Source organism: Vanacampus margaritifer, chromosome 9, assembly GCF_051991255.1.
Source record: "Vanacampus margaritifer isolate UIUO_Vmar chromosome 9, RoL_Vmar_1.0, whole genome shotgun sequence".
In the NCBI taxonomy this organism is placed as follows: Eukaryota; Metazoa; Chordata; class Actinopteri; order Syngnathiformes; family Syngnathidae; genus Vanacampus; species Vanacampus margaritifer.
Window position 1 is genome coordinate 9,237,983 of NC_135440.1, and position 13,592 is coordinate 9,251,574.

At 39.7% G+C, this 13,592-nt stretch overlaps 1 protein-coding gene across 5 annotated transcripts in view; it reads left to right on the forward strand.

The window, feature by feature from the left end:
• ubr5 (ubiquitin protein ligase E3 component n-recognin 5) overlaps positions 1-13,592 on the forward strand; it is a 43,614-nt gene that overhangs the window by 22,628 nt on the left and 7,394 nt on the right. For 3 of the 5 annotated variants that reach the window (XM_077575127.1, XM_077575128.1, XM_077575129.1), the window contains exons 22-44: positions 374-500; positions 756-907; positions 1,452-1,547; positions 1,916-2,039; positions 2,164-2,261; positions 3,831-3,985; positions 4,086-4,177; positions 4,290-4,436; positions 4,564-4,682; positions 4,765-4,891; positions 6,279-6,408; positions 6,526-6,686; positions 7,448-7,687; positions 7,842-7,965; positions 8,555-8,666; positions 8,761-8,892; positions 10,400-10,657; positions 10,769-11,037; positions 11,499-11,710; positions 11,805-12,035; positions 12,534-12,607; positions 12,682-12,854; positions 13,214-13,363. In XM_077575127.1, the coding sequence (XP_077431253.1) occupies positions 374-500; positions 756-907; positions 1,452-1,547; positions 1,916-2,039; positions 2,164-2,261; positions 3,831-3,985; positions 4,086-4,177; positions 4,290-4,436; positions 4,564-4,682; positions 4,765-4,891; positions 6,279-6,408; positions 6,526-6,686; positions 7,448-7,687; positions 7,842-7,965; positions 8,555-8,666; positions 8,761-8,892; positions 10,400-10,657; positions 10,769-11,037; positions 11,499-11,710; positions 11,805-12,035; positions 12,534-12,607; positions 12,682-12,854; positions 13,214-13,363 (3,503 nt within the window). Of the gene's footprint in view, positions 1-373; positions 501-755; positions 908-1,451; positions 1,548-1,912; positions 2,040-2,163; positions 2,262-3,830; positions 3,986-4,085; positions 4,178-4,289; positions 4,437-4,563; positions 4,683-4,764; positions 4,892-6,278; positions 6,409-6,525; positions 6,687-7,447; positions 7,688-7,841; positions 7,966-8,554; positions 8,667-8,760; positions 8,893-10,399; positions 10,658-10,768; positions 11,038-11,498; positions 11,711-11,804; positions 12,036-12,533; positions 12,608-12,681; positions 12,855-13,213; positions 13,364-13,592 lie in introns of all 5 variants that reach the window. The other 2 variants (XM_077575125.1, XM_077575126.1) reach the window with 1 other exon arrangement.

Here is a 13,592-nt window from a genome sequence, read left to right on the forward strand (position 1 = left end):
CTACATGACATGTTTTTCGGCTGTCGCTATGTCAGTTTACCAGATAAATTTGTTCCGTCTTGTACCGTGCGAGTGGCCACACTACAAGGCTGACACCGACCGATCATCGCGTGCTGCCGCCAAGAGCACCGGTCGTCGGGGAGGTGAGACAAAAAGAAAATAGGCAGCGTGGAAACAGCTGATCACTATTTAAGTTGCTGCCCATTTTAGAGTATTTTGGGCATGTAACCTAGTGTGGCATTTGGAAGCATTTATGATTAGAACATTTTCCAAGGATTTTTGTTCCTTTGAGTCAACTTACCACTATTTGAATGGCCTGCTTTCTTCTGCCTCAGTGCACGTACGAATGCTAAATAACCATTATTATTTTCAGAAGCTGAAAGGTCGGAGCGGAACACGTTTGCGGAGCGCTTATCTGCTGTAGAAGCTATTGCAAATGCCATCTCTGTGGTCTCCAGCAACAGCTCTGGAAATAGGACTGGCTCCTCCAGTAGCAGAGGGTAAGTGCTAAATTGACTTTTTCATTTAATATAGTGTGCAAGAATTTGCCCTCTTCTCAAATTTAGACTTTTTTTGCATATCTTCCCCACTTTAATGTTTAAGATCATCAAACATATGTAGATATAAACGATAACTCAAACAAAATGCAGTATTTCCAGGTAAATGATGGTTCTACTTAGGGGGGAAAAAAATTCAAAGCAAGTTGGCCCTGTGTGATGATCATGTTAATGTATTATTTCCTGTTTTGGCTTCAGGCTTCGACTGAGAGAAATGATGCGGCGCTCTCTAAGAGCAGCCGGCCTTGGCCGCCATGAGTCGGGCCCGTCCTCCAGTGACCACCAAGACCCTGTGTCACCGCCAATTGCCCCACCAAGTTGGGTCCCTGATCCTCCACCAATGGACCCTGGTGAGTGTCATAAAACCTGGCTTATGATAGTTTTGGATCGTTTATTATGGTTAGTTTTTTTGTGCGTGTGTGTTTTTTTTTAAGTTAAGTTAGCTTTAATTCGTTTTTAGAACAGGCATTCCTCTTTGTTTGTAAACACATTCAAACTGATGTGCTTATTTACATGACATTTTTACTTCATAACGACATCACTTGGGCCAGTCATAGATTGTGTATCGTTATGAGGTCTGCGATATAGCATTGCTTGAAAAATGTATTTGCCCTTTTTTGCCTGCCCAATCAACTAACAATTGGAGAACGTCCTTTTTGAACTTTTGAAACCAATAAAAATCATTTGAGATAAGAATTTCAATTCAAATCTGTTTTCCCTATCATCCCAACACTATTCTGCAATAACTCACCTCGATTTTACATTGTACAATACCATGCAGTTGCATTTTATTCTGCTTTGGAACATTAGAGAGTTGGTCCAATACATTCTGAATGAGATGAAATATATTGTTTTGGTAACTATGATATGATGATATCCATTTTATCTCAACAGAAGGTGATATTGACTTCATTCTAGCACCACCTATGGGCTCACTGACAACAGCCTCCACCGGGACCAGCCAGGGCCCGAGCACCTCTACCATACCAGGTTACTATGTTGCTTTATATGGAAATACAATGGGAGTGAATGTTTCGCTGTTCTTGCCTTGCTCTCTTGCATTGGACCTGAATGGCCATGGCCAACCAACAACTCTTGTAATGTAGTTAAAAAGAAGCAGCCAACAGGTTTGTAGATATGTTTGACCAAACTTGCGCTTGTCTGGTGTTGAGAATTTTTTAAATAATTTGTAATGAGAGCTTTCGCCAAGCCTAATGCATCGAAATAATATAATTAGGCTGATAGTAAATCAGTTAATGCAAAAAAAAATAAATAAATCTACACTGTGGAGCGTAGATCCATTTCTTCTGTGTTGCTACGCCTTTCATTTTGTATTCTTCCCTCCTCAATATTAGCAGGACCATCCACAGAGCCATCTGTTGTTGAATCTAAAGACAGGAAGGCCAATGCCCACCTCATACTGAAGCTGATGTGTGACAGTGTTGTTTTGAGGCCACATCTGCGTGAACTACTGTCTGCCAAGTATGGTTCTTTAACTCTTTATGAACATAATATACTTCCTGTTCCTGTTGTATTAAGCAGATTTTAAGTTCATCTGAACTTTTTTAAAATTGTTTTATTAAGTGGTTTTCCTTTCCTTTTAAAGGGATGCACGTGGAATGACCCCCTTCATGCTGGCAGTCAGTGGGAGGGCCTATCCAGCAGCCATTACTGTTTTGGAGGCAGCACAAAAAATGGCTAAAGGTGAGATAAAAACCCCGTAAAGAGTCTTGTTGCATTCTAATCCCGCAAGGTCTTTTATATCGTAAAGCTGCCTAATTCAGCAAATTGAATTTCGTATCGTTACTGTCTGCCACGTGTGGCCCAAAATACACAATGTGCACATGACGTCACATCCGCAGACAGAGGGTGTCGAATTCGAACCCGAATCCAGTCTAAAAACTATTGGCCAGAGGCTTGCATTAGCCGCGTTTCCACCGCAGGACGTTCGGGTATGGGGAGGGGGGAAGGGACTTTCACAGAAAACGTCCTCTCAGCCGGCTCGCTTGTGGCTGTCCCTCCACTGTGGAGTACAACCCATTTCGTGACGTCATGAGTTTCGATCGAAACGTAAACACCGTGCGACGGTTTCTCCCGTGACGTCACCCAAGCACCGTGCGATGAAAATCACGAGAAAAGAGAAAAACTTTAGGTTTGGTTGCTGTTTTTCTCTGCTTTTTATTATGTACTTGGCGTGGATGGATGGTTTGAATGAGAGGAAACGGCGTTTAAATGAAGAATTTGAAAAGGCTGACTCGCAAGTCACGAGTTTCGATCGACACGTAATCGCTTGTAGCCTTGCGTCAGTTTCTGTGACGTCACCCAAGCACGGCGCCGCAAAAATCAGAACGAGGAATGAGAAAACTTGTGGCGGTTGCCGTTTTTTTTCCTACTTTTTTTTAATGTACTTGGCGTGGATGGATGGTTTGAGTGAGAGAAGACAGCGTCTAGATGAAGAATTTGAAAAGGCTAATAGAGTGAAACGAAAATGGGCAAAAGATTATTAAGAGAATTGTTTTTTGGGGGGAAGAGACTTAAGCCGAGAATGCATCATACAAAAAAAAATATGTAGCCAATCAGCACGAAAGCCCGATCGGGAGTTTATTGGGCCGGCAGAGTACCTACCCTCGAGTAGGACCTCCGTAAGTTCCTGGAAATGTGGCCCAGTTGGGAAGGCTCCTGCAGTGGAGACGTGCACATACGAGGGCTGGCCCCGTAAATTGACCCCGAAGTTCCTGCGGTTAACTTGTTAATATGCTATTTAGAAGATGTTTGAGTCATAAATGGGCAAATCAAAAGGCTATATTGTAAAGATATTTTTGGGCGAATTCCTCTATAGGGCAGCTTTAAATAACTCTTAAAAAGTCTTAAATTTAATTTGAAGAAACCTGTAGGAACCCTGTCCCCCTTTCACTCGTAATACACAAGCTGTTTTAAAAACGTTATGAAACTAGAAAGTCTTATTGCTGGTACTTCGAATTCCTCCCCCATTTCAAAACCATTTATAATAAACATATGAAACACAATGCATTTATTCTCTTGTCTGTCCCTCAACACAGCTATAACTACTACTATACTGTATCTGCTGCGACAACAAACCCTACTACCAAACATAAAAACAATAGTGCAACTAAAAATAGCAGAAACGAGAACCATCTGCATTCTGCACAAATTGAGAAGTGGTTTATTTTCCTGCTCACTAAATGCTGTAACGTTTCCATTCCTGTACATTTCCTTTGTTTTGTGTGCATGAATGTCTTACACGCACATTAGGCGACCCCGGCATTGCAGAGAAGGAGGATTCAGACTCTGTTTTCATGGAAATGATTTGCCCTCTGGGAACGAACCCCGACGATTCACCCCTTTATGTCCTCTGCTGCAATGACACATGTAGTTTCACTTGGACTGGTGCTGAGCACATTAATCAGGTCAGCCCTCTCACTGAACCCGAGGGACAGCATCTCTACAAATAATTAAATGACTTTAATATTGAATAGAAGCTGTCTCCGACTCACCCTTTGCATTTAGGACATCTTTGAGTGTCGGACATGCGGATTACTTGAGTCTCTTTGCTGCTGCACGGAGTGTGCCAGAGTCTGTCACAAAGGACACGACTGCAAGTTAGTATTGACTATGGCTATTTGTAGCGTTCTTACATGTTGTGTGGCTCTACATCAATCTGATTACAATTCACACCACATACGGGATAATAAAATTGTATTGCTATGACAGGCTCAAAAGGACATCTCCCACAGCTTACTGTGACTGCTGGGAGAAATGCAAGTGTAAAACGCTGATCGCTGGACAAAAGGCTGCTCGCCTGGATTTGCTTTACAGGTTGCTCACTACCACTAACTTGGTTACAGCACCAAACAGCAGGTAAGTTATTCATCCCCAATAAACATGAATTACTCATACATGTACTTTTTTTTTCTTTGTAATATGTCACAGTTCAGTTTAGCTTGCAAACAGCCATGTTTCTGATTCTGATTATTTCCATCTTCAGGGGTGAGCATATACTACTGTTTCTAGTGCAAACTGTTGCCAGGCAGAGTGTTGAGCACTGTCAGTACAGGCCACCACGCATCAGAGAGGACAGAAATCGAAAGGCAGCAAGTGCAGATGGTAGGCTCGCCATAAGTTCCTGTTTTACCTGAGTTTCATTATATCAATGCAGTATGAAAGTGTCTCCTTTTCCCCATTTGAGATTCTGATATGCCAGATCATGACCTGGAGCCTCCCCGCTTTGCTCAATTGGCTCTGGAGAGGGTTCTGCAGGACTGGAATGCCCTCAAGTCAATGATCATGTTTGGATCTCAGGAGAATAAAGACCCGTAAGTAACAAGCCTATTCACTTCCAGCAAGATATTAAGAAAACATTTTTTTAGAATTTAGGGCTGGGCAATAAATCAACATCAGTATGTACTGCAATAGACATATGATCAATATCAATAGAAAATAAGATTGCTAGAATTTTCAGTAGAAAAAAATCAAGAAAAAAACCCCGATCAAAAATGGCAGGGCATTCTGTGGGATGTAGGGTGATGCTACACTGTGCTGTTAAGATTTTTGCCACAATTACAAGCACGTAGAAGGAAATTTTGAGCACAAAAGTATTTTTTGGGGTCAGAAGAATCATTCTTGTGAGCCTTGTCTGCCAAGTGCTCGTCTGTCGACTCAAAGAAGAAAAACCCATGTGCACAAAGTGTGAGGTGGCATCCGCGTCCCGATCAAAATTTGTGGCTTAACTTTAAAATAAATTATCTCCTCAGTGCAACATTGCTAATACCTGTAGGTTGTTTGGTAAAGGAGGTTGCACGACTCGCATAATTAAACCCTTTGGGCACATGGTGTGGAAAAAGGAGTTTCCTGTCTATAATGTGCGGCGTTAGCCTTACTTATTAGCATTGCACTGAAGTCACAATCAGGGAAGTATAACAGTATCTAGTGTCTTTTAGCCTCAATGAGTGAGCAATCAAGTTAAAGCAGAATTCAAGTTAAGAAATTTATTTTCTGCAACATTTTTTTGACAATATGTTCTATGCAGCCCTACTAGTCTAAATATGGTATTATGGTTAATATTGTGTTCGTGAAGTATGAGTTAAGCAGCAAAATCCAGCCGTTTTATCTATCTTGCTAGACAGCCATTTTGCCACTTGCTGTCGACTGAAGATGACATCAATGTTGCTCAGGTCTCAGGTAACAACCAATCACAACTCGGCTTCAGAAAACAGGTGAGCTCTGATTGGTTGTTGCCTGAGCCCTGAGCAACATTGATGGCATCTTCAGTTGACAGCAAGTGGCAAAATGGCCTCCCCGAGATGGATAAAACAGCTGGGTTTTGCTTCATAACTCATATTAATCAGAATGTCATGTTGTGACTAGTAAGGTCACATATAACACATCATTGTCAAGAAATGTTTTCAGGTTGACTTCCACTTTAACAGTTGTATTTTACAGGACAAGGATTCTATTCTATTAGAATAGTCATTGATGCTAACTATACTTTTATTTTCTATTTGATGATTTTACATATATTCCAATATTTTACTCAAGTAAGTATCTGTTACAAGCTTTTGAAGAATAAAGTAGAAGTAGGAAAATTTGATTAATTGAGGAAAATTGTGCTATTAATTAGTTAAATTTTAATCACTAGAGAGCACTACTAATTATGTAATTTATTTGATTCTCTACTTATTTTCCTGTTTTTGTTGTTGTTAGTCTTAGTGCTAGCAGCAGAATTGCCCATCTCCTTCCTGAAGAGCAGGTCTACTTGAATCAGCAGAGCGGCACCATTCGCCTCGACTGTTTTACCCACTGCCTCATTGTCAAGTGTGCTCCCGACATCACTGTAAGTCCACTCAGCACCATGCTTAATTCTTATTGCTCCTGGAATATTGTGAAACCAAATTTATTTTCACATTACTACCGAGTCATTCGACTATACAAAGTCTTCTCCCCGTGTCAGTTCATAGACACTTTACTTGGTACACTGGTGAAGGAGTTGCAGAACAAGTACACTCTTGGCCGAAGAGAGGAGGCAGTCAACGTCACGAGGAGATTTCTACGCTCTGTATCTAGAGTATTTGTAATCCTCAGTGTGGAGATGGCCTCATCCAAGAAGAAAAAGTAAGACTTCCACATACAAGCAAAAATAAAAAAAATGTTTACTTAGTAAAAAACCCTGCTTCACGGTTTCTAGGTTTACGTTCCCGATATTCCACTTTTTATTTTTATTATTATTATCATTATTATAGTTTTTATTAATTTTGTCTTTTCACCGTTTGCCAGCGTCATTTTTAATTTAAATCCTGCGATTAATGTCACTACTGTTTTGTCAGCCGCTGGTTGCCGTTTGTGTTCTGTCAGTTGACTCTGCACACTGCTTGGCCTTGTTGATCACTTCAGCATTTTGCCTTTCTGTAAGGAATGTAATGTTAGCGGAGTGGGATCCTGACATGGGTCATGCAAAAACAGCATTAATGAAGCCACCCAGGTATACAAAAGAAGAAATATATTATGTATACATTTCTTTCATCATTATTGTATCTTATATATCATTTCATAAGTGTGTTTAAAGCAATATGCCCAAAAATATCTTTTTAATATAATCTTTTTATTTTACCATTTATGACTCAAACATCTTCTAATGAGCAGATTAACACCATAGCGATTTACAATGGGTACTCCTGCAAGCTTCTGGCCAATGGTTTTCAGATTAGATTCGGGTTTGAATTTCCCGCTCTGTGTCTGCGAACGTGACGTCATGCCCGCAGTGTGTAGGTGAAGAAGGCAGTGTGCACCGATTTACTGTATATTGGTTTAGTTAATGTTGTTTATAATGAATTGTCGCTCTGATTTTTGCATCTCCAATTGTTTCTTCCTTACAGCAACTTCATCCCACAACCCATCGGTAAATGTCGTCGCGTTTTCCAAGCTCTTCTACCCTATGCTGTAGAGGAGCTCTGCAATGTGGCAGAGTCGCTAATTGTTCCAGTGCGAATGGGCATCGCAAGACCGACAGCCCCATTTACTTTGGCTAGTACAAGTATTGATGCCGTCCAGGGCAGTGAGGAGCTGTTTTCTGTTGAACCACTTCCTCCGAGACCTTCCCCCGATCAATCTACCAAGTGTGTTGATTTTTTTTTTCCCGATTTGTATCTCTAATGAATTTATAAACAAAGCAAGATACATTTTCTTTTTTCTATTGGTGGCTATACTTATATTCAGTACTGTAATTCCACAAAAAAGCTGTTTTTAATTAGGCATTTTCTATTTTTCCAGCTCTAGCCAGACTACTGCGTCGTATATCATTAGGAACCCTCAACCCCGGCATAGCAGCCAGTCTCAGCCTGTCAGAGGCAGAGATGAGGAACAGGATGACATCGTTTCAGCTGATGTGGAAGAGGTGGGTGTTTTAAATCAAGGCCAAGGTTAACCGAGCAAGCATTTTTTTCTCTCTACACATTGACTCTTTGAGGACTGAATATGTTTTACTTTGAATGATGTTGTCTCTGGAGATAAGATAAGATTTGCTGCATGTTTGTTCCATTTCCAAAATACTTAAAGCAGTGCCTGACATTATATTTACGATATATCAAGTTTAAATTATTATTATTTCTATTGTTATTTTTTCATATTAAGCATCTTTTTACTGTATTATTTAAGCAATTGAGAACATATTACTTATTTGTAAAGTTTTTGGCATGTAAGGGTTTTTTGCAGCATAAAATCCAACTGAATAATACATATATAATAATAATAATAATAAATAATAAAATGATGACAGCAGAATATCCCCCCCAAAATTAATTCAAAATGATCAAAATTTTTATGTACAGCAGTTTAACATAAAACAAATAGGTTGTAAATAAAGGATGGGACAATGCCTCATCACAGAACAAAAAAGTGAAAATATGATTTAAACTTACTTAAATACTGCATTATATGCATAATAATTTGCAACACGGTGTAATTATTTTGTGCTCATCTCTTAGGTTGAAGTAGTTGAAGGAGTAGCAGGTGAGGAAGACCATCATGATGATCAAGAAGAACAGGGAGAGGAAAACGCTGAGGCAGAAGGGCAGCATGATGAGCATGATGAAGATGGTGCGACTGTTTTTATTTTATTTTGACAGTTGAAGCTAAAACCTTGCCCTTAACAGAGATGAAGTATTTTTTTGTCTGTGGTTATTGTTTTTAGGTAGTGACATGGAGCTTGATCTTCTCGCAGCGGCTGAAACTGAGAGCGACAGTGAAAGTAACCACAGCAATCAGGATAATGCTAGTGGCCGTAGGAGTGTGGTCACAGCAGCCACAGCTGGCTCTGAAGCAGGTTGGGTTTTATTTACTTTTACATGACTTTCTAAATAGCCATTTTCTTTACACATGTAGACACAATTGTTAGTTTTTTTTGTATTTTTTTGTAAATAAGTGTTCACCCATCTTTGAAGTCTCAAACTCTTTACTAAATATGCATCAAGGTTCCTACGCAAGTATGGATTATGGAAGTTGATGTCACAAGTTTTCAGGTCTGGAAAAGTATGCAAAATGGACCCATTGTATGAAAAAACATTCATGTTTTCAAGACTCTTAGAACATTTCTACTTTCTGAAACAAAAAATTATGAATATCTGGGGAAACAAAAATAGATGCGTATGTGTGTGTTTTTTTTTAAAGTCACAAGTGCTCTTGTCAGCATTTAGGGTTGTGAGATGTTATGGAGAGCTAACGATATAGCAAAAAAAAAAAAAAACGGTCCTTGCCTGAATACCCAATGTATTTCATTTACAAGCAATAAGGCGTCTTTCGCATTTCCTATTTTTGGTATGAGCTCCACTTTACTTCAGTGCATATATAGATGACAGGGCAAAAGTGAATTTTTAAAACATACACTGTTCCCTGTTGTAAGCGCCTTCTGACCTTTACTATTTTTTTGTGTTCATTATTTGTTTTACTAATGGGGTAGATGCCACTTCCGGGTTTTACACATCAGCGTCGTTTCCGGCCACTGATGGCCGCGTTCCAACAATTGCACCCCCACCCCTGTGCCCTTTTTTTGCAGGTTCTTATTTTTGAATAATTCCCCTCAAATTTAAAGGCGTTAATATTTATATTAACCAGTTACTTTAACTTTATCGTAGTTGTATGACCTCTTAAAAAAAAAAAAGTTAAATATTATATTTAAAAATAAAATTACCTAAATTCTGCCTCTTTTTATTTTTATTTTATCCAGGTGCTTATTTTGAATAATGATCCCCCCCCCCCCCCCCCCAAATTTAAAGGCGTTCTTTTTATTAACCAGTTACTTTTACATTGTCAAATTCAGCCTTTTTTCTCCAGGTTCTTATTTTTGAGGGGGGGGGGGGTCAATTCAGTAATTATCGATATTGACGGATATGAAATACTTATAAACATGATACACTTTTCAGCCATAATTTAATTTGGTGGTTTACCGTGAGATTATTTCTATGTTAAATAGGAGCCTTGGCAGGTTGGCAAACACTACTCTAATCAACTTCAACTTCTAGCCTTCCCAAATGTTTGAGTACAATTTTTTTTCTTTGACTTTCTACAATGTGTATACTAATGTTTCTCATTCTGAACTGCAGCACAAAGTTGTACAAATTTCAGTCACAGAACGTCTGTCACTAAAGATACTTTTACAGTATACTGTTTTGACTTTATCAGTCATATCGGAGTGGGTCCTAAAGTTGTGTGACTCCCGACGGACATGCATCCGTCCGTGCCTGCCTGAAAAAATACTGAAATACAAATACGGTGCAGATAAATACACAAAACACTAACTTCTGTGTATTTTATTTTCTTTTTTCTTTTTTAAGGTGCCAGCAGTGTCCCTGCCTTCTTTTCAGAGGATGACTCTCAGTCCAATGACTCCAGTGACTCAGACAGCAGCAGCAGTCAGAGCGATGATGTTGACCAAGAGACATTTCTCTTTGACGAGCCTCTGGAGAGGACAACTAATGCTTCCCATGCCAACAGTGCAGCTCAGGCACCTCGATCCATGCAGTGGGCTGTTAGAAATACCCCCAGCCAAAGAGCTACTGGAAGTGCTCCCCCCAGCTCCTCAACATCAGCTGGTCAGTAGCTGTTTGTTGGCTTTTTTTTGCATGAATATATTCTTCAGTAACGGTTTGTGTGAGTAATACCACATAGTGTATGTTAATATGGACACCTCTCATTCTTAACAGCGAGCTCCACTGGACTCATATATATCGACCCAACCAACTTGCGTCGCTCAAATGCAATCAGCTCCAGTGCTGCTGCAGCGGCAGCCGCTCTGGAGGCCAGCAACACCAGCAGCTATCTGACATCTGCCAGTAGCCTAGCCCGGGCCTACAGCATTGTCATTAGACAGATCTCGGATCTCATGAGTTTGATTCCAAAGTACAACCACCTTGTTTACTCGCAGTATCCTGCCTCCGTGAAGCTCACCTATCAGGATGCAGTCAACCTGCAGGTGAACTATAGCAATGCCACCAATTCTGGAAATATTTATTTATACTCACCTCCAAAAGTATTGGTGTTTAATAAAGCCATGTACATGGAGAAAAATCATGTCAATCAAGTCATGCAATAAAGAAAGGTAAAAAATATATATAATTAAAAATTGATGAAAAGAAAGTAAAACTGCTATACTGTGTTTATACTGTACTATATGCAATACAATTTTCATGCTCCTGTATTAAAAGTTGACTTTAAGGCTTTTAAAACATCTTAAGCAGTGGTGCCAATTTTTATGGAATGGACTGTATTGCAAGTTATGCCACCAAATATAAAATGTTATCACTAAAGTTAATATAGTTTACAGTATACAACAAAAACAATGGAATTGACCATGGCGTTCCAATTCTTTTGGAGGTGGCTGTATATTTAAGTTTAGCTTAGCTCTATATTAAATGACCAATGTTTTCCAATCAGAACTATGTTGAGGAAAAGTTGATTCCCACCTGGAACTGGATGGTGTCCATCATGGATTCCACTGAGGCACAGTTGAGATATGGCTCAGCTTTGTCATCTGCTGGTGACCCAGGTCACCCCAGTCACCCGCTGCATGCCTCTCAGCATTCAGCTCGGCGGGAACGCATGACTGCTCGGGAGGAGGCCAACCTCCGCACCCTAGAAGGCCGCAGGTATAAATACATGAATACAAATCTGTCAGTAGTAGTTAGCCTTTTCTTTTGCACAATTGGTCTAGTAAGGATGTTGTCACTCATTTTGTTTCAGGAGAGCGGCCACTCTATTGACTGCTCGCCAGGGCATGTCTGCACGCGGCGACTTCTTGAACTATGCCTTGTCACTCATGCGCTCCCACAACGATGAGCACTCGGATGTGCTTCCTGTGCTGGATGTCTGCTCGCTGAAACACGTGGCATATGTTTTCCAGGCGCTTATCTACTGGATTAAAGCCATGAACCAGCAGACCACTCTTGAGACACCACAGATTGATAGAAAGAGGTGACTATCCTCAGTCACATTGTTCATTTTGGATTTGGATCTCGGCAAAAATGTGTCCAACCTTCCTCCTTAGAGTCTACATTTTATACTGCTTACCTGTGTTTATATGTTATCAATATAATTCAGAAATGAAACTTTGAATTTTTATTTAACTATAAAAACTTGACTGCCTCTTCAGTTGTCATTTCTCAGTCACTTTGTAATGTGTCGATAGATACCTACAGATTTTCAATGGTCAACTTTAAACACTTTAAACTCTGTTAAAATGTACAACCTAGATTGAATTTCTTTTACGTTTAACAGCACAATAAAGGTTGTCGGCTTTCTTTCCCTATTGTTTGCTATGCTTGCAGGATGTAATGAGCTATGTAACAAAGAGGGCATAATCTACTCCCACCTGGTTTCTCTGTGCCGGAGATCTGTTCAGTTTCATAGGGTCTTCTCTGTTGTTGACATGTTACCTCACTTTTTACACATTTTCTGTTCATATTCATGCAGGAATCGAGAGATTTTGGAATTGGGTTTGGACAATGAGGACTCTGAACATGAAAATGATGAGGACACCAATCAAAGTAAGACAAATAAATACACATATTTTCAAAAACTCTGGATATTTTTGTGGCCTAACAAGTTTGTCTTGCTCCAGGTTCAAATTTACAGGACAAAGATGAAGATGCTGTTCCTGCTGAAACGGGTCAGAATCATCCTTTCTTCCGTCGCTCGGATTCCATGACCTTCTTGGGATGTATCCCACCTAATCCATTTGATGTCCCCTTGGCTGAGGCCATTCCATTGGCAGACCAACCTCACCTCTTGCAGGCAAGAATTGTAGCTTTGTCAATCTGCAGAGTAAAGCTCATGCACACCTACATTCAGAATGATGATCCCACTTTTTAAATAAATAATAAATTGTATTTAAAAAAAAATATATATATATATATATATATATATAAACAATTTAAATATGCAATATCAAATAGTATGGAAACTGTATTACCGGTAAATATTACCCTTAAAAGACTTACCTTTTTCTTACATATCAGGTTTGAAAAGGAGCTTATGTCATGTTTTAAGTCACAATTTTACATTATTCACTATACCTTCACCATGTGTATTGGTGAATAAATATGAATCTCAGGTGAGAGTACCATAACTGGTCTTTTATACTACCTTTTCAGCCTAATGCAAGGAAAGAGGATCTATTTGGACGACCCTCTCAAGGCTTGTACTCATCCTCATCCATGGCAACCAAAGGCCTGGCTGAGGCAAGTGTGGACAGAAACTGCCTGGAGGGAAACTTGGGTGCCTCTCTACCCTCCCCTTCTCAGGTATACCACCCCTCTTCACATGAAGAACACGTGGGCAGCTGTGTTCTAATATAATTTACAAACAAACATGCCATTCTTTGTTACGCTACTTGAATCTGTAAAGGCTATTTGAATTCTTTATTTCCACTGCTCAAGAAAAAGCATTTAAAATAATGGCAACAAACACAGTGTAATGCCTATATTGTATGTTATGTTGTTCAGTCATTCAAGTAGACATTAAAACGCACAC